The following is a 24316-nucleotide window of genomic DNA, read 5'->3' as shown; positions in this document are numbered from 1 at the left end:
AGGCAGGTGCACAATTCAGGCATCCTTGGGTTTACAAGTGCTATTTATATGGGTGGAAGGTAATTTGGGCTAAAAAACCGAAAGCAAGGTAAGTGGTTATGAATAACCACCCTTACTATCTCTAGCCCTTCTTTTAGTCGAAGCAACGAAGTTCAGGTATTCCAGTAAGTTGCTTCAGTGCTAAAGAATGACGTTTATTCTCTCGATAACAAAAGGGATTCTTAACGCTAAATTCAAATGCAATTCTTTTCACAACCGAACGAAACTGGAGCTTGATTTAGGCGCCTATTTCAATCTACATTAATACAATTCCTTGTAAAAACTCTTCCAAACCTTTCAGTATAAATTTAAAACTTTTCGACGATTTTTCATATTACGTGGAACACAGATGATAAGGTTCCTCAATTAGGAAAATCTGTTCTATTCTTCCAAGCTATTCAGTAACATTTACCAGTTTGTTAGGAACAATCATAGGGTAGACAGAAATTGAACAGTACGCCACAAAAACAACGAGAAACTCGATTAAAATTTCAAATAGTTTTTCCTAACTGTCTTTGAGTTGGTTTACACATGTACAGCGACAACGCTTTTTCAAGTTGCATGCAGTCATTTAAACCATTGCCAAATTTTTCGCCCTCCAAAAATATCGCAGAAGAGAAGTACATTTCGCGAGGTTTCATTTTCGCGAAGTTGACCGGAAGATTGCGTTAAAAGGAACTAATATAAACAAAGTCACGAGGCAAACCCAAATTCAAATTTAAGTTGAATTTGGGTTGACTACTTCGATGACTTCAACTTTTCACAGGTGCAAAGATGAACCTCATTATACTACTGACCTCCATTTCCGCAGTATTGAGTTTGTTACCAGTTCTACAGGGTCGCTCATCTTTCATTCAAATTGTGGAAGATTATTACCTAACTGGTCAAGTCATAGATCGCATGGAGGCGACCAGTGTCTTATCTTGCGCCCATCTCTGCCTGAAAAGCCATCCGCTATGCCGCTCAGTAAATTACGGGGAAAAAGGAAATATGATTTGTGAACTGAACGACGAAGGAACAGGCAGTGCCGAAGCTAATGAACCATCCCTTGTGCCTATGCGTGGATATATCTTTGGTCAGATGCTCAGTGATCTCACGGTTAGTAAAGCTTAATTAAAGTTGAGGTAAACTCTGACTCGGATACGCTGCCTTCAGCCAGACAAAAATAGAAGCCATCACTTTAGCGGCTATGGAGAGTTGTTCCAGAGTGTTTAAGCCTTAACATACGGTATAATTAAAGAAAGAAAGTGAGTTTAAGCTCGAGTTCCTTTCTTTTCAGGATAGAAAAATGAATGAATCTTCTTGGGAGACAGCAAACACAGGTAAATGTCAGCACTAAGATTATGAGGCAGCTCAGTAGGGTAGGTAGCCTTGAAAGTTTAATTCCAATTTGCGGAAATCTTCCTGAACAAATCATTTCCACTCACAGAGGACAAATTGTCCTCGAGTGCGGCAAACTTCTGTCCATTTTGACAAATGTAATTACATGAGATGATTTTTGCGCATTGGAATTTCATAAGCATTAGCTAGCCTTAAATATGAGAAAACAATTTTCAGGCAAAACCTTTGTTTTCTCAACACTGGGAGCCAGAGGAGCAACTGGACCGACTAGCACATCTGGATACGTAAGAACACAATTGGAAGGCAAAGTCACTTTAAATGTTGGCATTCAAATTTGGAGTGTTCCCGAGACCGGAAGCTACGTTATCGAAGTATCTGGTGCCTCAGGCGCTAATGGAACGCATGACGGGGTTAAAAATTCATGGAGGATCGGTGGTTTAGGAGCCAGAATGATAGGAACCTTTCAGCTACAAAATGGAAACCAGCTGAAAATACTAGTGGGTCAGGAGGGTAATCGCACTACGGACCCTAAGACTATTGATAGGCCAGGGGGTGGGGGTGGGGGCAGTTTCGTGACTTTCTCGAATAATACCCCACTAATAATTGCCGGTGGAGGAGGAGGTGGGGGAATACCGTCGCAAAAATTTGAAAACGGTGACCCGGGTCAGTCAACAGAGAATGGCACCAGGTGTGGAGGAGCTGGGGGGTATGGCGGAAATCCCTGTGATGCTAACACAGGACTGGTTAGTCTCCGTGTCCCTGGGGGAGGGGGAGCGGGACTGTTAGGGAACGGAGGAGGTAAACCAGGCTTTGCAATAAGTTTTATCCACGGTGGAAATGGAGGAATAAGCCCGGGTTCCAATGGGGGCTTTGGTGGGGGAGGTTATGCTTTAAAGGCTGGTGGTGGAGAGGGCGGGTACTGCGGTGGGGGAGTTTCAAGTATCCCCGATAATGGGGTGGCAGGGGGAGGGGGTTCGTATAATAATGGCAAAAATCAACAGAACATGGCAGGTGTTAACAAAGGCGATGGTAAAGTGATCATCACATTACGGAATTGATGTAAAACTGCGATTTTGATAAGCGCTGGGTATGCGGTAAACTTTGTGTAACTTGATCACGACACTTAGTTTTGAAAATTTGGATCGTTTAGCCGTTAGGAGTATCATTCCAACCTGATAAGCGAACGGGCTTCGCGCTTCTACGCTCTCATCATTGTGGCGAGAGGCCATCGATTCTCGCAAGACTGGGGGTTCCCGCTGGTTATTAAGGTACAGGGGGCCAGTAGATGAAAATGTGTCACTCATTTGCTTCCTTTGCTGTCATGTGCTATGCAGCAAAGTTTTATGTTCTCATTACGAATTTGAACAATTCGGTATTTTCTTTTTTCTTGGCCGATAACAGCTGAACTGGTAGTACGCAATATCTCATAATGTTTATGAAACTCTTATTACAAAAATTACAACTGTAATGATAGTAACAATAATATAATAAGTATATATATAATAATATAAAGTAACGATAACAATAATAATAATAAATAATAATATTAATAATATATGTACACGAAAGCAAGCTCCAAATGGTTGATTTTCATACATTTTTCAGCTCCAATATTAGTCGCCAATGAAGCTAAGCAATTTTAGAGTGCTGAGCTCATTTAGAAAGTGAATAACCGTTTCTCACCTCCCAGAACGTAATCATGCGTCTGACTTCTTCTCGAATACCTTTTCTGTGATCCATTTAAATGCAGTTTTGATGATTCGTTGCTTTTATTTGGAAATGACAGTACCTTCTCTGTCCAGGCGCCATTTTGTTTCTCAGTTCGCGGTCTAAAGTTAGTCAGCGGTCGATACGTAAATGTGGTGTAACAGGTCAGGGCTGAATAATGAAATGCTACATCAGAGTGTGGTCATCAACCCGGGCTCATGTGTTTTGGGTCTAAAATTTTGCGAAATTAGCCGAAAATAACGAGGGCTGACTTTTAAAACCGAGAAACTTTGTTTTGGTCCAAGGCATTTTCCTATTTCTAGAGGTTTTAAGGAGAAAATTAGTTATCGAAAATTTTTAGGGGTGTACCAAGTTTTTTGAGGTTGTTCTGTAAAAGAAAGCGGTAAGGAATACGACGCCTCGAGAAAACAGAATAGGAAATCAACCCTACAAACTACTTAAATCCGTTTTCCGCGGCAAAACCTAGCGCATGCGCATATGTTATTCAGCTCTGTTGTGTAACAAAGTCATAAATCGGAACGTCACAGCGGTCGAACGTCTGCAAATGAGCGAACGTGATAGTTACAAGAAGTCTTAAGAGGAGCTTTTTTGAGAAAGTCATAACTAATTTGTCTAAAAGGAGGTAACTACAAATAACCACACGAATCAGTTAGTCACGGTGTTTTAAAACCCTATAACTTTTGTAAAGCTCAATAGGATACCCCTAATTTAAGAAACAGCGTTGTTTTATACAAGTTTTGAGTTCTCCCTTTCCCAATTTATGTTTCTTTTTATAAATTTCTCTGATCATTTCAATTTTTCTCGCGCATATTTCGTGTGTCAACAGTCGTTTGTTATGTTTTCCTTTGAAATTGAGGCGGGAAATTGACGCGCCACCCATTGAAGCACTTGAGCATGCTTGATCGGTGTCTGACCGCTGTGTTAATCTGAACCGACAGATAAAGGTAGGATGTTGACCAGTCGATACGATAAGAAATGCTGACGAAATTTATTTAAAATAAACTATCAGATTGCGTTTGAACATCATTTGACCCGGTTACTGTTTCACCAACCACTAATTCACCAATTCATTTTGCGTCTCCATAAATTAAGTATTGATGCTTTGAGACGTTAGTCACACCTTTTCACGAAATAAACTTTTTTCATTACTAATGCTTCTTCAGTCTTCAAGGTGCAGAGCTTTCCTTGCTGATCCATCTATACAAAAAAATTGACAATCGCTTCATATTTTTCCTGTTTTCCTGATATCATCTTTGGTTCTCCGTGCTCCAGAATGTAATCCTAAAAATGTAGACAAACCAAGGAGCAAGTTATCAAGATATAAATAAACATCAATAATAAAAAAACATAATACAAAAATCCTACCCTAGTTTGCAACTCCCACTAACACCCCCCAAGTGCACTTTTTACTCGTTCTTGGCATCACCAATTCAACATGGCGGCTTGACTATTCACTCGGAATATTAAGCACTCCCTTCCCTTCCCCTCCCCCCCTCCCCATATAAAACGCCAGGCTAGCAGTCTACATGCAATTAAATTGCTTACAATTTCTCTCCTATGAGGTTGAGGTTTTTCCTTGGTCTAGAAATAAACATAGCTTTGCTTTGCGTTTACCTCAAGCTCTTCCAAGGAAGTTGTTCCCTTCTCAATTTTTGCTCCAATTCCTTTATCAAAACTACTGTAACGCTCCTACATAAACAAAAAAAAAACACAAAAACAAAAAAGACAAGAAAGGCTACAGATAACGAGGCCAAGGTAAAGATAAATATTTCACCAGAAGTTTGGATTCCGAATCATAGACTAAGCTTAACCAATATATCAACCGGGAAGGAATGGGAAGGGGACTGGGTTTCTCAGTTGGTTGGTTGGTAACGTTAGGTGGGGTAAGAAGGGAAGACTTTTTACCGTTGAAAAAACAAACAGGCTAATAAACAATTGAACAGAAACACAAAAGAAAATTGAAGAAAATTCATTATAAGGGAAAACCTCCTCTTCCACCATTCGCGCTATTGAGCTTTGGCAAAAAGAATCCTAGAGGAATGAGATATCAAAAACAAGCGAAAACACATAATATAATCAAGGCATTACACTAGGAAAGACATCATCAACTGACCTTAACTAATGCATCCAAGGTTCCGTCTTCTATGAGTTTGGCAGCGCTCTTAAGACCACGAGAAAATGAATCCATGGCACCTGAGATGATGTGAGAGTTTGATTTGTGGAAGAAATTACGTGCTAAGGTCTGTACAAAATTGGACCACGAGCAAATGAATCCATGGCACCTAACATGATGTAAGAATTTGATTTGTGGAAGAAATGACGTGCTAAGGTCTGGAAAAAATTAGACCACGAGCAAATGAATCCATGGCACCTGATATGATGTAAGAACTTGATTTGTGGAAGAAATGACGTGCAAATTGATTCAAATTTTCCCGCTAAAAGTCTTAGTATATATACGAAAAATTTTTCTTGATACCTTCTCAATTCATTAACTTATGATTATAGAAAATTTAAAGCAAATACTTTGTTAAATATGAAAGACAATAAAAGATGACACAAAAAAACTAATCACTTTATTTGATAGACGATAACACAAAAAGACAACCAGCAAGTAAATATTCAATTTATAAAAAAAAAAAAAAAAAATTGGCGCATGCGTATTTTGAGCCGTATTTTGTCTGAGTCTTTTGGCGGGAAAATTCACCACATTTGAACAGAAGTTACTTACAGAACAAATACATGATCAAATGCGCGTGCCCTTTCCAAGAATTAAATCGACGAAATAACAACTTTAGAGTCTCCGAACTTGGCGTTTGAACCCTAATTCTGACTCTGCGCTTCATCTGTTTTATAACTCTGATTAAATCTTGTCTTTGTTATTTGAAGCACAAGGGATCCTGCGGTCAGTCTGCGAAAAAATGAAAATAAACTCAAAATTAACAAATGCTGTAGAATTTAAACCTTGCTTTCTCAAGCACGTATTTTGCAACGGTTAGACGAGTAAAACTATGTATTCAGTCAAATGTTTAAATTCTGTATCACTTTACAAATGAGGGTGAAAGTGAACGTAACCTGGAGTTAACGATAAATTTAAAACAGTCCCTGATAGATGTTCTGATAAGGTCGAGGAATTCAAGTTAAGCTTTTCGCCTGCTTGTTTCGAGCTGAAAGCTTTTAATTTCTGTCAAGCTACAATAGGTAATTAATCTATGCTCGCTAGCGATTCCTCTGAGATCATAAATGAAGTCTCGTGCAATAACAGCATAATTTTAGTCTGCGCTTGGTGAACTATATCTCGGATCAGAGTGCCTGTTCAAATTTTTACGACGAGAAAGTCAAACAAGCAACAGAATGAGAAAATTGTCGCAAGCTCCCGGTAGAACCATAAATAAAAATATGAACTCCTAAGGTAACTCGTGGTGCGTGAGAATTCACGAGAATGAATATGCAAATTACAATAAGAAATAAAAATTCAAGAATGACTGAAAGCTGGTAGTTACTCCTTTGAAATTATGTTCTGAGAGATAGCTTTAGTAAAAGTTTTGAAAACAAACTATTTACTTCTGTTATAAATTCGTTCCCAGCGAACATCTTTAAATCAATCAACTAAAAATTAGATTCCTTTGGTGTCCTATCAGTGTTAGCCCTTCAACTCCCAGAATTGATTAACATGTAACTTCTCCTCATAATATTCATTCATAAACCAGCAAACAAGTAATAAGAATATTCAAACGTATCAGGGAGAAGTTGTTATCTTTATCAAACAACAAATTTTCATCACTGGTTTAGAGGAAAAGTGTTGCAGCTAGAGAAGAGAATTAACAGTCAGATCTTTAGAGTTAAGCAAAGCCATTTGATATTAGGTTTTATTATATAGATACTAATGAAATACCAGGATTTCTCCTTTTGCTAAAAAATCATATCTTCACCGCGCGCAGTGAAGATACTATTTTTATCTTTCACGTGTGAGGATATTGGTGTGGCCATGATTACCAACATAATTACCCAATTGCTGTTCCGAAAATGAATAAAAAAAGTTGTCTTTAATGTGGAAATTTCATCAGTATCTATACAATAAACAGAACATTACATGGCCGCTTGGGGATACGAATTTTATCTTCTCGTGCTGAAAGTATCTCTTACGTGTGAGCGCAGCGAACGAGTGAGAGATACTTTCAGCACGAGGAGATAAAACTCGTATCCCCAAGCGGCCATGTAATATCCTCTATACCAAGATTTGGATTAAGGTGGCAATAATTACTTCGCAGTTTCTCTGCTTTGGTGAATACCTACAACCACAAAAACAAATCGGATTAAAAAAAAAAATTTTAACGTTTAAGCTTTTTTCCTTTCTCAGTATAAAATATCTTTAAGCCGGCCTACTGTACATATAGAGTGTTTGCACCTACGTCACAGCTACGTCACAAAATTGTACTGTCCGCCATTATGGGGGAGTAAAGAGGCGTGCAGTAACACAGTTTACTACTATATCTTCCAACGTTTTTCTCAATTTATTGCATTATGCCGAAATTTTGCTTGGTTTTAAACTGTTCCCACGACACGTCTAAGCGAAAAGATCTTTCCTTTTGTCGAGTGCCCAAAATCGTAACGAGGCAAGGCGAAGAAACGGAGATTTTGTCAACGGAACGTAGGCGAAGGTGGCTGACCGCCATAAGCCGTGACGACCTTACGGACAAAATTCTTGAAAATGATCGTGTTTGCGGCGAACATTTTCATTCTGGAATAGCTGCTCCTCTGTGGGATAAGTGGAACGTCGATTGGGTACCATCGCTTAAGCTTGGACACGAGAAACTAAAGGTTAGCGAAGCATCAGTTCAGCAAAGTCAGGAAAGAGTCAGACGAGCCACAGAACGTACAAAGCGCATGGTCGAGAAAGACTCTGAAAATTCTCAGATAAGTCTTGCCAAAAAGCGATTAAAGCACAACGAAGCTGGCCATAGTGTTCAAAACATATCATTCGACGTGGAAATGGCAGATATTGAGGACATTTCTGAGAACTTACCCGACAACTTGAGGCATGCTGTAACCCAAACAGAGTTGAGCTGTAACACTGTGCTCTCGCCTGAGCCCATACATCAGAACTTGCCATCTTCTGATTTTGACGAAGCTTTTTTTTCTGGAGATGATGACAAAGTTAAGTTTTACACTGGTTTGCCATCCTTTGAAATTCTGCAAACAGTCTTCTTCTTTGTTGCATCACATGTTGATAGACGACGTGGAGTTCTAACTAAGTTTCAAGAGTTTTGTATGGTGTTAGTGAAGCTAAGACTTTCTGTCCCACACCTTGATCTTGCATATCGTCTAAAGATCTCGACGTCTTCTGTCTCTCGTATTTTAGTTACTTGGATAACTGTAATGGATATTCGATTAACTCCAATTATTAAATGGCCTAGTCGTGATGAGTTGTACAAGACCATGCCTAGATGTTTTTTGGATGCGTTCGGTCGTAAAACTACAGTTATTATTGATTGTTTTGAAATTTTCATCGATCGGCCATCCAACCTTCTTGCAAGAGCTCAGACCTTTTCAAATTATAAACACCACAACACTGTCAAAGTTTTAATTGGAGTTACACCACAAGGGACAATTTGTTTTGTGAGTGAGGCTTGGGGAGGAAGAACATCAGACAAGTTTTTGACTGAGAAGTGTGGAATTCTTGAGAAACTTTTGCCAGGTGATATGGTCCTTGCTGACAGAGGTTTTACTGTGCATGAAAGTATTTGGTTCCGTCATGCTGACCTGAATATTCCAGCATTTACAAAGGGAAAGGATCAACTCGATCCTGTTGATGTAGAGAAGACAAGACAGATTGCTACACTGAGAATCCACGTTGAGAGAATTATTGGGACATTGAGACAGAAGTACACCATCCTTCAACAAACTTTGCCAACAGATTATCTTGCCTGTAGATCTGGTGAATCTGTACCTCTCATTGACAGGATGTTAAGAGTTTGCTCAGCTCTTGTCAATCTTTGCCCACCTACCATCCCATTTGACTGATGGGGCATTCAACATTGAATGGATTGTACTTATTAACTATTGATGAAATATTATTATGATTTTTTTTCATTTGCATTTTTTTTCATAAGTTTATTCACAAACATTTGGGTTTTAACCCATTTTCCATGTTGATGCCATGCATTCATTCTTTACATTGTTGATAACACTTATAAATACTCGGTGATAAACAGTGTGGACTTTGAATGCCTTGCTCTCAGGCAAGAACTGCTTCATGCTTCATGAAGCAATAAAATGTCACATAACCAACTGTTTAACCTCAGGAAAGGGAGTAATCAGTCCACTCTTTAAGCATGTTAATAGATGAGATCTCATTTGATTTACATCAAAGTTTGGGATATCCTTGTCCAGATTGTAAGAAAGTGCTGTTGCACTGAGCCATTGCAAAAACACCACAGTCAGAATCATTTGATTGTTGTTGCACAGGTACAACAGATATATCTTTGAAATCTTCACCAATTAAGTTCTGAACTTGCTGTTCCAGATCATTAAAAATAACATCATGAAAAAGACTGTCATACAAATTCACAAATCCTTTTTCACATCCAATTGAGCTTTCACATACCCAATGATTGCCCCCAGTGTGCAATATCTGAACAAAATCCCCATCAACTTTTTCAAATTTAAATATATTCCAAGACTTGTATGCTGAAATCCTTGTATAGCTGGATTGACTGTTTTCAAAAGTGATTGGGCATACTGTATAATACTATTTTCAAGCCACCCATTAGGTGATTCAATCACATCAAAGTCATGTGCAGATAGTTCAGCAATTATCCCATATTTCTCAACATCAACATGGTAAGTTTCACCCAAATTTATAATGTCAGAATCATCAGAAGTGTTGGAGATGGGAGAGGAAGACTCCTTGGATAGTTTTGAGCTTTTCATAGCAACAACACTTTGCAATTTACACTCATTACATAACCAGGACAATTTGTAATTGTTTGGACGACGCTTGTAGGATAAACAACTGAAATGGAAGAATTTGCCGCTAGGCGAAAAATTTAAGCGAAAATCTGCCCCAAAATGCTGGTTATGAAACCGTAAACCATTTGGTTGTAGGTTTGCAAGCTTTAAAGTTCTTAAATTGTTCTGTCGTATAAAAACTAGTTTGTGAAACCAAATGCAACACGAGATCAACAGCTTCAACAGCTTCAACAGTACGAAGGCATTCCCTACTTAACTTTTCGTCCGGAATCAAAAGAGGATCAACACGAACACACGAAATCTTATCAATATAACGCTTCTTTACAATACTTGCAGGTGATTTCGCATAATTAGACAAAGGAATATCATGAATAATGTTTTCTTCTGAAGCGCGTTGAGACGTCTGTTGGGCATCAGCATCCGCCATGTTGGTTCTTTACTCCCCCACAATGGCGGATGATAAAGCTGTGACGTCACGTGCAAACACTCTATATGTATAAATACAATAATCGACTGAAATACATGCAATCAAACCAGTTTGTACAAAATAATAGAATCTTTAATTTCTTTGAGCAAATGGTAATCGTATCGAGAAATATCAATTTTGGGAGCATGCTATATATTTCAATTCAGTTTTAAGCTCAAGAGCTTAGACATTTGATAATTAGGGAATACTCGCGGCAATTTCATGTTATTTGCATATTTTATTTACATCGCGCACTTGACAAAATTCACACGTGAAAGTTCTCTGCTGGTGGAAAGTCTTTCCTCGTGGATAAAAAATAGAAATCAAAATTAGAGACGAGTCCCTGGGCAAAGAAAAAGAAAAAAACAGGCCCAAAGAAGAGATAACTGGCACCATTTTGTCAGCAAAAAAAAAAAAACCAATCCTGGGACCCCCTCTCCACACTGGCATCCAATTGACGAACAAAGAAGTCACCATCAAATCTACATTTGTCATACATTAAGTTAAAAACGACGTTCCTTTCAATAAGCAAGTACTGGCCTTTATACAAAACATAGGCAATCGCCTCGCCTCGAATCGAATGAAATCATGAATAAACCTACCCGAGGGAACTCATTTTAGCGATAAGGGTATTTGATCAAAAATTAGACACAAACAGCAGTGATAAACATATCAAACTTGCACATTTTGATTATGACTTGTGTTTCGCATGCCTTGACGTGGTCAGCAATGGCTAAAGTATTGTCATTTTTAGCGAGGGCCTTAAAAATGTTCGGTTTTTCTATCGTGAAGCCGTCGATTAGTTTTACCAAATGAATGTAACAATCATTACAATCCCAGCAATTTACTTTGTAAATAACTCTGGATTGTTGTGAACGATTAATACGGTCCTTGTAAGGAAAGAAAAATTTTATGCATCGAGTGTTCTGAAAAACGATTTTTTGGTTAACAAATGAATACAATGTTTCATATGTTTGTTGTTGTTAAATGAATACAATTTGTACACACATGATTCAGGCGTTTAGCGACTTGGTTGCTATGCAAACCTAAGTAGGGAAGTAGAATAATGATACCTTTCTTAGGGACTGTAGACAAAGGGATGTTATGCTGATGTCTGTTTTTGTACAACACATCATTGATCTGATAGTTGATTATGCCTTTTGTGTAGCCATTCAACATGAAAGCTGAACGTGGACGTAGCCGCTTTCAACGTGAACGTCGGAAGTGAAAAGCTGTTGCTTTATTAATCTACTCTAGTGTTATTGTTTATTGTTAAGTTTTTGGTCTGAATTTCAGCCGTCTCTTCCCTTTACCTCAAGGGGGCGCGGGAGAGAGACTCTTTCTCTCGCGCCCCCTCCCCCCTCAAGTTTTAATCTTTGTTCCAGTCCCCTCACCTTAGTTATATATATACATAGCTGTTTTAAATTTCAACGGTTACTTTTGGAAATGTATGTTGAGTACATACGAAACGTCAAATCATAATCAAAATGTGAAAGTTCAATATGTTTATCACTGCTGTTTGTGTCTTAGTTTTGATCAAATTACGATGGCCCAAGAAAAAAAGGATTTACGATAATAAATCTTTTTATAATTAAATAAATCTTTTTATGATTCTGAGCAAAATTGCGCAAAAATTTTTGTTTTTGGTCAAATCTGAAGTTTGTATGAGTTTTTTAAGTCTGGTTTTTTTCTTCCCACGACCGAGTAAAAGGGAGACTGGGACTAGTGACGTAAAACCCGGACAACAGAGAAGACGCGAGCTGGAGACGCGTAGTTTTCTTTGTGCGCCGTTGAAAACCATTTTTATTCGGTTGACATTTGTTTTCTGCGCACACGTTGATCAAGAAATGGCTTCGTACGACTTCATTCCGACCTCTAGTTCAGATTCTGAAGTCTCAGAAATGAAAGATTACGACTTGGAAGTTGGTGGTTCACCAAACTCGAGTTTTACGTCCAGCGATGAGGGAAGCTCGCACGAGGCACATGGCGACGATCCGCTAGCGGACGAGGAATGGATAGAATTGTATGAACGAGACAGAAAGGAGGAAGAGTTCCTAGAGAAGGCGCTCCAAAAGCGCCTAAATGGTATAGAAAAAGTCTGAGACTGGTAAGTTGCCGGCCGCGATAACCTCACTCCCGTTGTTGCTAAGCTTATCAATAAGTGCACATTGGTTGTAATGCCAGGTACATCCATTGTCTAGGTCTACATTTGATCGAAGTCACAACACGCGAAGCTCACAGTCCGGGTTTTACGTCACGATTTACACTCGATTCATTCCCTTTCGGCAGGTTCTGCTGCTCGGTCATGGGTTTTCGAATCTCGATTTTCGCCACTTTGAAAATTCATAGAAAATTCGGCTTTCAACCAAAACCAAAAACTTTTGCGCCATTTTCCTCAGAATTCTAAAAATATTTATTCAAGAAAAAGAATTTGGGGGTGTATGGGCACTTTCAGCTGTCTGTCGATTCGCTACTTTGCTTTTCAGCAGTTTCTCCAGCTTTACCTTTTTTGCCGCGGGTTTTTTCTTTGCCAATTTTGCCCATTACAAAACGTTCAACAGCGAGATAAAAAAAACCTGACTGTTATGTGATACTTTTCCCGGGAAAATCTTGATGAATTGTCATTGACGCCAGGAGGTCCCGTCTTTCCATTGGTTCGCGGTTTCGAGAGGCGAGATAATCTCTTGGCGTGGCGCTAGTTGTTTACAAACCTTTGGGAGCTAAAATCTCGCATTTGATTTAGAGAGGAATAAGTCTGTACAGCCATTTTGCTCGTGCTGCGGGATCCCGGCGATACCCGATAATTTCAACAGAAGGACCCTCGGTCGTTTCACGCCTTATCGGCTCCTGATACTCCCTAAATGCCTAATTTATATTTTTATCGTAAAATGCATTTATTAAGCTTTCTTTTGATGTATTGTTTGTTAGGGTTTTCTTGAAACTAGCGCGCGTACGAATTTTTTTCCGGAGGACACCCTCGAAGGCGGGAAGTAACCATAAGATTTTAATTGAGTCAGGATTCAAAACAAGTACTGTAACATTCACTTGATGAAAAAAACTCTAGCAGCAATTTGAGAGAAAAAGAGCAATGTTTGAGTATACCGTTTGATTTGGTTCCAGTCTAGCTCAAAAGATCAGACATCTTTAATGATTAGGCTCAAATATCTCTGATAAATTATGTTAGAATGAAGTTGTGTATCAGTTGATGATAATCCCTAGAGACAATTTGAGAAACAAACATCGATTAAAAGAACATACATTACAAATTTCATTTCAGCCCTAAGTGCGCTACATTTTTAAAACGAGTCTCTGAGATTTTTATTGAGATCTATCAAAAAGGGTCTATGTCAGTTGGTGATATATTTCAAGAAGCAATTTGAGATAAAAATAGTATTAAAATTTGGTTTTAGCACGTGGAGTGGAAATACTCAGGCTCTAAGATCACGTCAAAAAAGTTCCACATAATTTGATGAGAAATAGAGAAAGAACTTTGGCTTAAAAATATCTACTTTTGAATTGTACACTTATGACTCTAGCTCATAAAAATGGGCCACATTGGTTTAACTATTTAATTTGCAAAAAGGTTCACCTTTGTAAGAGACTATAACACCATTAAACTTTAAGCCCTTAGTTAGTCTACATTGTGGCTAAAAAGCCCCTATGGGGGAGCTTCAATTAACGTATATTATTATCATAATTATTATTATTATTATTATTATTATTAAATTATCAAAAATCTATGAATTCTGGAAGAAAAATTAACAAATGATAACTGTGGGAACAGACTTCATTTTTTGAACGCCTTCTCTGTTATTTTGAGTATCATCCTGGTATATCATGTAAAAGCAAGAGGATGCCTTGCAAGAACACTTCCCAGCCCAGTATCTGTTATTATAAATCCTTTTTACTTCAGTTTACTCTTGAATCAAGATTGCCTTGCTGAAGTAAAGAATCCTCAAAACGTTTTAAAATCTTCTAATCGCGGTCTGGAGCAGGATGACATTTATTTAAAGGTTACAAAAGTAATAGTCTTTGTGTGAGGCCGGACTAGATTCAAACAACCATTTTGATGCAAGCAGGAGGTTAAATGCAATATTTGATAAATTCAAGGTCATGGACGAGCTTACGGGAAATATACGAGCCAGAGACTTACACCTTGTAAAATGTCTGCACTTCGCTTATAAGTACTCTGTTTAAAAAGATCTAGGAAAAGTTGGACGATCGATATCATTCTTTCAATTATTCTCTAATCTTAGAACTTGAAAACAGTTCGATATGCTACCGTTGCTATGGTAACTTGGTAAGTCAGATGGTCGTCGTAACTTGTACAAGATGACGAAGCATTCTTAAACACTGGTGAAACAGTTTAAAAAGTATTCATGGTAGAATTAATCCATGAAACGAACAATGTTGAAAACAACTGAAAGCCACCCCGATCAGATATAGAGATCCAAGAAATCCGCCAGAGAAGAAATATACTAATTTCCTAATTTGCAGGGTTTTTTTTTTAATTATTGATCGAGTCAGTTTTGAATAGTAAACACTCGGTATATCCAAGTTAAATCGTTCAACGCAAACAAATAGGCCTAGATAGTTAATTTGTTATAAAGAGCAAATGATCTAACCTTGTCAGAAGTTGTCATGTATTTCTTTCCTTCCTTGATCTTCATGATTTCGAGGCTTTCTCATTTTCTTCTTGATACTGTTTAACGGAGGAAACAAGAAAAAAATACATTCTGAACATGTACATACTTGAGTGCTTTTTATTCTAGATAATGAAAATTAACATCTAGATCGAAAAAGTGATTCAGAGCCACTACATTTCTGCTACCAAATTTAATGTCCTTACAAGTCTTATGAAACAAAGGCATCAGAAAATATGAAAGCAAGTACTGTCCTCCGAAGCCTCTGTGTGAAAAGTGCGAATCAACCCTGGAACCCTTGAACCCTGAAACTAGAGTCTACGTGATAACGTTTTCATGATTACACTCATACCTGGCTCTCCCTTCTTTGGCAATGTTGGAGGGTAACGAAAAGAACAAATGGGCTTAGAACACACTTTAGGTCAACACACCATAATCATCGAAGCTAATTTAAAAATATATTCGTACAGGAGTGAAAAGAAGATAATTCACTAAGCTATTAGTTCATTAAAAATAAGTACGAATTTCTCTCGTTGCCAATAAAGTCACGTTGAAGAACTGTCATGGCGGCTGCCACTGAGGACTTGTTCAAGCCACAGTGCGCTATATGCATTACGCCCTTCCTTCTTATATCAGTCACTCTGTAAATAATTTTAAAAGGGCCAGAAGGACAAAGATGAATACTGCATTACTATCGAAATTTGTCTTTCCAAAGATTATTTACCTGAAGAAATGTCGTGGCAAATTGAAAAGCGTTAATCTTCGACTTGGTATCTGGACCACTTGATCCAGCAAAAGAAACACCCGCCGACCTGGCCGGACAGAACAGACAATATCCAAGATATAGTAGGTCAAAACGATGAGTTTCTTAACTCCGTAAAAGCTAAAAAAGACGCTTAAATTTCTTGTAGTTCGTAAGCTCTTTCCACGTGCAAGGCTGAGCGCAAATATGAATATTAATTTTGAGCATTATTTGTAAGTCAAATGAGTTTCCGACTTCAAGAGGCGGGTCCAAAATAATCGAGTTCTTCGGTCACATCCGTTCAATTAAAAAAACCAAGACGCCGAACTTTAAAAAATTTTTCAACTTAAGTAAAGAAGTTCAACAGAAAGCTGCGAAGTGCAATAATTTCGCTCTTTATACCAACTCGAACATAAATGGCCATTTTCAGCCATTACAGAAGAAAGCAACCCATCAGGAAATAAGAAAATCACCAAAAACAATATAAACAAACGAACGGTGGCAGCTGGAGAAAAGCAATTAGAACCGAACGAATACAGGGAAAAGCACAACTTACATTCAAAAGATGACAATCAAAGGAACAAAAATACGCCACGAAAAAGTTGACAGAAAACGAAGAACAAACACAAGTATTTTGTGATGCTGGGTGGGCTTCAGGCAGTAATGTTCAAAAACTGTTCAAAAGTCCTTGGAAAAAACCCAAAGCAAATGACGCAACGCTGTTCAAAACCTGCTGCTCTGTTGGTCGATGTATACTCATGGCATGACGTTATTGCTCCTATGAGTGGGTGTGATTGTGGCGAAAGTCACCTCCTAAACTGAATAAAACGTGCTCGCCTTAGAAATCCAATTAGGAGTGCGGTGTACGATTACTAACAACAGCGTACGTAAGGAAACTTTCCTTCTCGTGTTTGCCTGGGAGGATGGCTGTGTCTGGACTGATGGAGTTGAGTAAGACGCAAAGAAGGAATTTATATGAAATGTACCGTTTCTTTTAAAGATAAATACGCAATAAAGCATTTGTATGCCAATCACCCTGTTTCGACGATCGATCTATGTAAACATCCTTTCCTGGGAAAAATTGAAAAAAGTAATACTGCTTTACAGTGTGTTGTCTTTGAATAAATAACCAAAATTCATACTTGACAAATACTGCCAAAAATGAACATAAACATATTCTTTGTCATGCTTATATATTAAATCAAAAAAGAAAGGTTATGGCGGTTTCTTTGAAATTGCAAAATCTCCGTTTAGAGCGCATTATTCATTACGCCTACATAAACATTTATACATTTACAAGTTGGTGTGAAATGAAAAAAACAAGGATTACGAGTGACATCTGTTTTTAATATCATTAAAAAAATTCAAACTCATGCGGTTAAAACATTCGAATGAGTTTTAAAATATCAACGAGACGGGAGATCTCGGGTATCATTATAAGAGAAATAATTTTAGGCTCCTTACCGAAAATATTAATTTGTATCAACTTTACTCCTCAAACAAAATTTTTTTGGGGAAAGTCAGCGTTTCTAGGCTTCAAAACATCAAACAAAAAAAAAACAAATAAACAATAGATTTGCAGCTTGCACAGCCTGTCAAAATTGGCATCTTAAAATAGCCAAAGAATTTGAGGAAATCACCACCATTCAGATCATTCTTGGGTGTAAGAAGTTCAAGTAAGCTCTTTTCTCTCGTTTGACTCCTCTTGATTTCGATTGGTTTTTCCTTTTAGATCGAGTTAAACCAGCGTTTGTTTTATTATCAGCTCGAAGATAAAGAAAAGAGTGTTCAATGAAAGTTTTAACGGTAAGACAAGTGAGACATTACTAAAAGTTTAGAGTTAAACAGTTACTGCGATGACTAGTTGGTCATCTTTGAAGGTTTTGTCATCGTATCAAAAACATGGTCCGTTTAATCAAACTTTGAATTGCGGCCGGATGAGCTATCCCAAGCTGTGCAGATACAGAAAGATACAAAAATAATTTGTGTATCGTTTTTAAACAAGGCGACGAGGCTTTCTGCCGCTTTAGTTTCTAGCTGCAAAACTGACAAATTTTCAGTGTTAACAGTTTTAGTTAGATTTGATACCTTGTCAGCAGTCGCTTACCAACCTATAAAAAATAACGACTTTTGTCTTTCAAGCGTGATAACTCAGTTCGAATAACGATGCGGTTAAGCGCAAAGGCTTTGCTGATGAGCTCAGGCCAAATCTCTCACCACCAGAAACCTGGTGTTAAAATCCTCTCAGAAGACAGAGTTTTTCTGTCGCAACCCCCTCCCCTTAGAGATGTGCCACAACTTTCTCGAGGAATGATTATCATTTGTAAAGATATAGTACGCTTACCCGTTTTAAATTGCATATTTTTCTACTTACTTTTAAACCGAATGTAGCAGCATAATTGGTTGAGGAGCTCAGCCGCCGCGTTCAACTAAATACCCAAGGATTGTTAGAGAGGACGTTTAGTTGAAGGTTTCACCACACACATTTTACAGAAAGGATCTACAATAGGGCTCGCCTTAAGATGAAATTCAAATTAATTGAGTATTCTATAAGAAAAAGGTCCACATTACTGCAAATGTTCTATAATTGTAGTACTCTGTTGTTATTTGTCAGTATTTGACCTCGTAATAGTTTTTTTCATTTTCATCTCACCTGACAGAATTTTCAGATGGTAACAGAAACTACACGACTTGTGCTCATTCTGTTCATTTCAATTACTCACCCCACCCCTATCACAACGATACTCGTCAGAACTGCTGAGATTCGCTCATCCTTTGTCAGCTCTACCGAGGGTCACGTGCTCATGGGATTCGTCATTCATAAACAGCGGACTCATGACGTTTTATCATGCGCACAACTGTGCTTGGCGCTTCCAAAATGCCTGTCGTTCAATTTTCAAAATACAAAAAATGGAGTGTGCGAGTTAAACAGAGAAACATCTAACTGTGATATGATCATAGACAAAAATACATTATCTCCAAAGAAAGGATATTCATTTCATCAGCTGATGAATATCAGCGTGAGTATTATTTCTATCATTTATGGCAAAAGTACCGAAGTTGTTCAATAAATTACGTTTATCGTGAGGTGGTCCTTTGACTCCTGCAACCTTACATCCCCTTCCTTTCAACCCCTGAATAAAAATGATGCTTTTGTTAATGCACAATCAGCGGTGTTATTCAGGTGTCAGTTTCCCGCGAAAGGCCCTCTCGGTCAGTGGGTACGAGCGAAAAACCAAAATCCGTTTAACAGGAGTCCCCAGACGGACACAGAATCAGTCTTGCTCCACCGTAATCACCAAATGACTTGTCGACTTAACACTTTTAGATGCGCAATACCATCAAATATTATGAGAAGGCTAATCTTTCATTCAATGCAGGATTCATTTGCCGATCTTACAAGTGCAAAATCAAGAGGTGAGACAAATTCTATAGTATGATATTGTGAACCTCTCCATGCAATTTAAATTAATGGCGTCTTTAATATGTATTCCTTGTTCTAGTGCACAGATATGTCTTTTCGAACTTGGATGGCAAGGAAGAAACTGGACCGACTAGTACATCCGGGTATGCGGGGACATCACTCGACGGCAAAGTCACTTTAAACAATGGCATCCAAATTTGGAGTGTTCCCGTGACAGGATGGTACGTCATCGAAGCATCGGGTGCATCAGGTGCTAATGGTACAAATTGGAATCAGACCGAGTGGAGGATTGGCGGCTTGGGAGCCAAGATAAGAGGAACTTTCACACTTGCAGAAGGAACCAAACTTAAGATACTTGTAGGCCAGGAGGGTCACCATGGTACAGACTTCGGTGATGCGCCAGGGGGTGGGGGTGGCGGCACTTTTGTGACTTTCTTAGATGCCACACCGCTAATTATTGCTGGTGGGGGAGGTGGTGGAGGGAAACCGGAGAAGCAATTTGAAGACGGTGACCCCGGTCAGGCGACAGAGAACGGCACCAGATGTGGCGGGACGGGAGGGAATGGTGGACAACCATGTAACGCTAATACAGGGAGTGTAGATTACAATATCTTAGTAGGAGGGGGAGCGGGGCTCAAAGGCAACGGGGGAGGGAAAAGCGAAGGCGGGCCTACGATAACCAGTTCGTTGAGTTTCATTAACGGCGGAGTTGGGGGCATATGTCCAGTATCCAAGGGAGGATTCGGTGGTGGAAGCTTCGGCTTTGCGGCTGGCGGGGGAGGGGGCGGGTATTCCGGAGGGGGAGTTATGGGAACTAGCTCAGGTGGTGTAGCAGGGGGAGGGGGTTCGTTTAATAACGGTACAAATCAACACAACAAGGCAGGTGTTAACAAAGGTGACGGAAAAGTGATTATCACATTAAAGAACTGACTATACTAATAAAATTACAGGATATGTGCTAACAATCTATAGAACCTGTAATCTCCAGGTTGAAAATCTTGTAAATGAACCTCGTAACATAGGACAGACCCCTGAAGACAACATTCCCAGATAAATTATAATTCACAATGGTCCTTTCTACTTGCCACATATTTAGCTGTAAATTCGTTCAGAGCGTTTAGTTTTCAAATCAAAGATGTAACCCTCAAGCTAAAAAGGTTATATCAGGCTGAAGAAGTTGAATTTTCGTCTCCATTAGGTGTGAAAAGTATCGGAAACATACTTAGCTACTACGTTGGTCTCTTAAAGGTGATGTGCAATTACTGGAGGGTGAGTGCAGTGAGTGTGGCTGAACGGGTATTAAAACATGCATTTTGTCAACAGTAATATCTAATTATTATGCAACTACACCTCGTAGAGTACAAATAACGCCATAGACGAGTACAAATATTAAAAAATTATTGGATGAGGTTTTTGTGATATCCGGAATAATCAAGGTCGAAGGTAAGTGTTATCAGCCGAAGCCGAAGGCTGAGGCTGATAACACTAACTGAGACCTTGATTATTCCGGTTATCACAAAAACCTCATCCAATAATTGTTTTATTATACATTGTTTTAAAGAAAATAACGCCAAACGCATTATCGCAGCGAATACAGTTTATTTTCGAACACTTAAAAATGTACAACTGTGTGGTAAACAAATTTTCACCGTTTTTATAAAACAATCATGTGCAGAAAAGTTAAATGCATTTCTAAAGAAAGTATCATTGAAGACTGTAGATCTTTTAGTATTTTCTGAATCTGTATCTTCAAGTAATTTCTCAATTTCTCGCTGGGTCGATGAAGCGAATCGAGAAGCCATTCTTACTTCGCTATTCGTGAACTTGACATCGCTCCACTGGAAATCATGCATTGCGCGCGCAACCTACAGATTATTCACTAATCTGTAGGTATAGAATAGTGAATAATCTGCAGGTTGCGCTGTTTCCCAGAATTAACTGTGGGCGTTTAGCCAATGAAAAGACAGATGGTGACTACAATGTATAATAACACGCGGTATTTGTACTCTAGAGTACCGGTTAAATAGGTTTTCTCGCATCCCGCAAGCGAAGAATTGGATTAAGTTAAAAAAAAAAAATGGCGGACAATTTGAATCAAATTTCTGACCACGAAGAGTCGGAATGACTGGCATATATAGATCTAAGCTTATAAGATGAATGGAACGAGGAAAAACAGCTAGACGACCAGGAAATTTCTTCATTTATTGAGGAAAATAGAAACTGCAACACGACAACGCGCCAATTCCATTCCGCTTCGCATACTTCGCATACTACGCACTCCCCGTAAATAAATATCCGCGAAATTCGCCCGCACTGAACTATAACAGTTTGGTGCGTTGGGCAATAAATAACTTACTAGACGTTTTATTGTGTAGTATTGCTGAGTATTTTTACTCGTTATTTGTATTTTACTCGGTATTTGTATTGTAATGAATTTGTATTAAAATAAGGCACAACTCGTAAAAATACTCAGCGATACTACACAACAAAACGTCTAATAAGATATATGTATTAACGAACGAAAATAGTAAGAGATTATATAGAATAAAGATAAGTTTTTGAGGTCAGTGTCTGTTGAACGGTACGCGATTTTAGGTTTACCCTTTGTTTAGAAACAACGAAAGAAAAGATAAAACAGACCAAAAACAGCAAAAACGACTGACACCATTCATTTTGAGTAACCTCTAAAATTACATACTCAAATGAACCAGCCATTAGACCCCGCCTAACTTGTGAGAATTTTCCTTGCCCTTCTCTATACAACAGCCCAATAAAATCCTTTATCTCTACTGCAACTCTGGTCTCAAAAGAATGCTCTTTTCAGGATGAGCACTGAACCTTGTTAGGTGCATCATATATAGAAATTGCCTCCTCTGGCTTATTTTTGTTTTAATCACCTAAAAGCTAAAAAGGGCAAATTTTGATTTCCGATTCAGTTGATCGCCGAAAATAATAATTCAGCAGCATTTCTTCATCTCATGGTGTACTCTGATTTGTGATCAGCACAGTTACTTTGAAAATCATTGCAATTCATTGGAACGATAAAAAATGACGCTATCTGTCATCTGAATAATAAATAAATTAAGCTCTACCAACGTTTTCGGCAAGAGAAATGTTTTCGAGGAAGTCAGTGTTCCTAAGTTACATACTAGATGTTTGGTTTTTTATGGTCTTACAACAATTAAATCACTTTAGACCAAGTTGTGGGATGACAGAAGGTAAACCCTATCATGCTGTGTTTCTCAATTCGGATATTCTTGTTTGGAGTACTAAATTGAAACTTCTGCGTCCAAATCTACAAGTGGAGCGTTTGACAAAAGATTGGACAAGAAGGTAAGGGGGGATCATATTGTACCAACAGCAACTTTTGTAAGAGTCGGAAATTTAAATCTAATAATTCATTTTATCCTCAAAGCCGAGAGTGATGATCATTTTGTTTAACGGAGTTGAAATTAACTTAGTGTATCACAAAAAGTCAGCCCAGAGTAACAAAATTCAAGCTACGCAAACAGAGCGAGTAATAAACGTCTTACAGGAATATCATCAGATTTAGAATGTTGATGAGAACTTTTGGATCCAGAATGACAATTACTTTTTAGGGAATGCGACAAGTTATTTAGTTTTGTCATCGTTTTTTGCTGTGTTGATTTAATGAATTAGTTGCATTTGTATACAGATTTCAAATCAAACCCTTCAGGCAAAATATCTGGATATTCAATAAGAATTCCGAACTAAAGGCTACTGTTCGCGTCTAAAAAACATCGCGCTTAAGCTCCATAGTGTTCATGGTTTTAAAACCACTTCATCCAAAAGAAATTATGGCGTTTTATCGAGAAATTCTCAAGATGTAGAAGGACTTTGACTTCACTCCTCGGTTTCCTCAACTTTTCTTGAATGCAATTACCAGTGTAGAGAGACTTTAGAAAAAATTAACTCTTAACTATAATCGATTTTCAACGAATTCTCTGATATAATCGGTATTGTAATAGCTGCCATTAAATTTGTCTTTGTTAGTCAGACGAGATCACGTCATGATATCTTATACCACACTGCTTATCATGGCTCTGATCATTTCAATGATTCACCCCACCCCTGTCAGAATGGTAATCATAAGAACGCCTGTGAGTCGCTCATCAATGATCAGTTCTACAGATGGTTACGTCCGCCTCGGATATGTCATTCATTATCAGCGGACTCCTGATGTTTTGGCATGCGCTCGGCAATGCTTAGCGCGTCCAAACTGTATGTCTTTTAATTTCGAGAACATTAGAAACGGAATATGTGAGTTGAACAAAGAAACATCTGATGCTGGCAAGTTCATGGACAAAAAGAGAGGACATTCGTTTTATCAGCTGCTGAATATCAATGTAAGTAGAGCGTTCGGTTAGCTCAAGGGATAGAGCGTTGGACTGTTGTGCGGGAGGTCGAGGGTTCAAGCCCCGGCCGGACCAACACTCAAGGTCTTAAAATAATTGAGAAGAATATGCTACCTTTCTATAACATCAAGAAATGGTTAGATATTCTAGTCTTCTCGGATAGGGACGAATAAATGGAGGGTCTCCTACAGGGTTAGGGGAAGGAGACGTTAACGTTAATTTTCCCTCGCACAAGATTACTGTGTGATGGATGTCCTCCCCTGGGGTGGGATGGGATGGGTGGGATTTATTGGGTGGACTACTCGCATGGTTCGCATATGTTCCGTTCTAGTCCTACCCTACTGCGGTAATGCAGTGAAAATGGTTGGAAAAACCGAGTTTTTAGGGCAATCTGAACTACAAATAGTTTGTAAAGAATAAGAAAGATGGTAAGTTTTGAGCTATAAATAGTTTGTACTTACCATGTTCACAATTGCAGTGACTGACAATATAGCAACACCTTCCTTTTTATATTATAACTTCTCCTTTATTTCTTAGTGCAGTTGGGAGTTTTCATATTTTTTTCTTTGTACAAGAAATTTTAAGTTC

The 24316-nt window shown here is 38.4% G+C and overlaps 5 protein-coding genes across 7 annotated transcripts in view; 4 read left to right on the top strand and 1 right to left on the bottom strand.

The window, feature by feature from the left end:
- Nucleotides 1–367: 367 nt before the first annotated feature.
- On the top strand, nucleotides 368–4129 carry LOC148717296 (uncharacterized). Its single transcript, XM_088742630.1, has 3 exons — nucleotides 368–1137; nucleotides 1319–1361; nucleotides 1597–4129. The coding sequence occupies exons 1-3, from the start codon at nucleotides 814–816 to the stop codon at nucleotides 2436–2438; spliced, it is 1209 nt and encodes a 402-aa protein (XP_088598756.1). The 5' UTR covers nucleotides 368–813; the 3' UTR covers nucleotides 2439–4129.
- LOC148717294 (uncharacterized) lies at nucleotides 4073–16771 on the bottom strand. Of its 2 annotated transcripts, XM_088742634.1 has the most exons (7): nucleotides 16485–16771; nucleotides 15911–15998; nucleotides 15169–15245; nucleotides 5837–6016; nucleotides 5222–5301; nucleotides 4723–4797; nucleotides 4073–4389 (listed from the first exon to the last, which is right to left on the bottom strand). In XM_088742634.1, exons 4-7 carry the CDS (start codon nucleotides 5949–5951, stop codon nucleotides 4306–4308), a joined length of 354 nt encoding a protein of 117 aa, XP_088598760.1. In that variant the 5' UTR covers nucleotides 5952–6016; nucleotides 15169–15245; nucleotides 15911–15998; nucleotides 16485–16771; the 3' UTR covers nucleotides 4073–4305. The 2 variants fall into 2 exon arrangements, with proteins under 2 accessions (XP_088598760.1, XP_088598759.1); XM_088742633.1 differs by lacking the exon at nucleotides 16485–16771 and having other exon boundaries at nucleotides 15911–16389.
- Nucleotides 7630–9129, top strand: LOC148717295 (uncharacterized). Its single transcript, XM_088743659.1, has one exon. The coding sequence runs from the start codon at nucleotides 7630–7632 to the stop codon at nucleotides 9127–9129; it is 1500 nt and encodes a 499-aa protein (XP_088599785.1).
- A 239-nt stretch (nucleotides 16772–17010) lies between the features above and the next one.
- LOC111339087 (uncharacterized) lies at nucleotides 17011–20672 on the top strand. 2 transcript variants are annotated; one of them, XM_088742625.1, is made up of 5 exons: nucleotides 17011–17604; nucleotides 17694–17734; nucleotides 18589–18948; nucleotides 19309–19345; nucleotides 19432–20672. In XM_088742625.1, exons 2-5 carry the CDS (start codon nucleotides 17720–17722, stop codon nucleotides 20280–20282), a joined length of 1263 nt encoding a protein of 420 aa, XP_088598751.1. In that variant the 5' UTR covers nucleotides 17011–17604; nucleotides 17694–17719; the 3' UTR covers nucleotides 20283–20672. The 2 variants fall into 2 exon arrangements, with proteins under 2 accessions (XP_088598751.1, XP_088598753.1); XM_088742627.1 differs by having other exon boundaries at nucleotides 17011–17734.
- Nucleotides 20673–22016: 1344 nt separating this feature from the next.
- The window catches only part of LOC148717293 (uncharacterized), a 5619-nt gene continuing 3319 nt past the window's right edge, over nucleotides 22017–24316 (top strand). The window contains exons 1-2 of the mRNA XM_088742632.1: nucleotides 22017–22685; nucleotides 23367–23719. Of these exons, the coding sequence (XP_088598758.1) occupies nucleotides 23384–23719 (336 nt within the window). The 5' untranslated portion in view covers nucleotides 22017–22685; nucleotides 23367–23383. The remainder of the gene's footprint in view (nucleotides 22686–23366; nucleotides 23720–24316) is intronic.

Source organism: Stylophora pistillata, chromosome 13 (genome assembly GCF_964205215.1).
Source record: "Stylophora pistillata chromosome 13, jaStyPist1.2, whole genome shotgun sequence".
Lineage (NCBI taxonomy): Eukaryota > Metazoa > Cnidaria > Anthozoa > Scleractinia > Pocilloporidae > Stylophora > Stylophora pistillata.
This window is presented reverse-complemented; position numbering and strand designations above follow the sequence as displayed.

Excerpts from the sequence above, each read along its gene's own strand:
- LOC148717296 (XM_088742630.1), top strand. The coding sequence starts at position 814 with ATGAACCTCATTATACTACTGACCTCCATTTCCGCAGTATTGAGTTTG. Across the intron at positions 1,138-1,318 it reads AGATGCTCAGTGATCTCACG|GATAGAAAAATGAATGAATC; the intron begins GTTAGTAAAGCT and ends CTTTCTTTTCAG. Across the intron at positions 1,362-1,596 it reads TTGGGAGACAGCAAACACAG|GCAAAACCTTTGTTTTCTCA; the intron begins GTAAATGTCAGC and ends AACAATTTTCAG.
- LOC148717294 (XM_088742634.1), bottom strand. The coding sequence starts at position 5,951 with ATGAAGCGCAGAGTCAGAATTAGGGTTCAAACGCCAAGTTCGGAGACT. Across the intron at positions 4,798-5,221 it reads CCTTGGATGCATTAGTTAAG|GAGCGTTACAGTAGTTTTGA; the intron begins GTCAGTTGATGA and ends TTGTTTATGTAG. Across the intron at positions 4,390-4,722 it reads CTTCCTTGGAAGAGCTTGAG|GATTACATTCTGGAGCACGG; the intron begins GTAAACGCAAAG and ends CTACATTTTTAG.
- LOC148717295 (XM_088743659.1), top strand. The coding sequence starts at position 7,630 with ATGCCGAAATTTTGCTTGGTTTTAAACTGTTCCCACGACACGTCTAAG.
- LOC111339087 (XM_088742625.1), top strand. Across the intron at positions 18,949-19,308 it reads ATCAGCTGATGAATATCAGC|GATTCATTTGCCGATCTTAC; the intron begins GTGAGTATTATT and ends CATTCAATGCAG. Across the intron at positions 19,346-19,431 it reads TACAAGTGCAAAATCAAGAG|TGCACAGATATGTCTTTTCG; the intron begins GTGAGACAAATT and ends TCCTTGTTCTAG.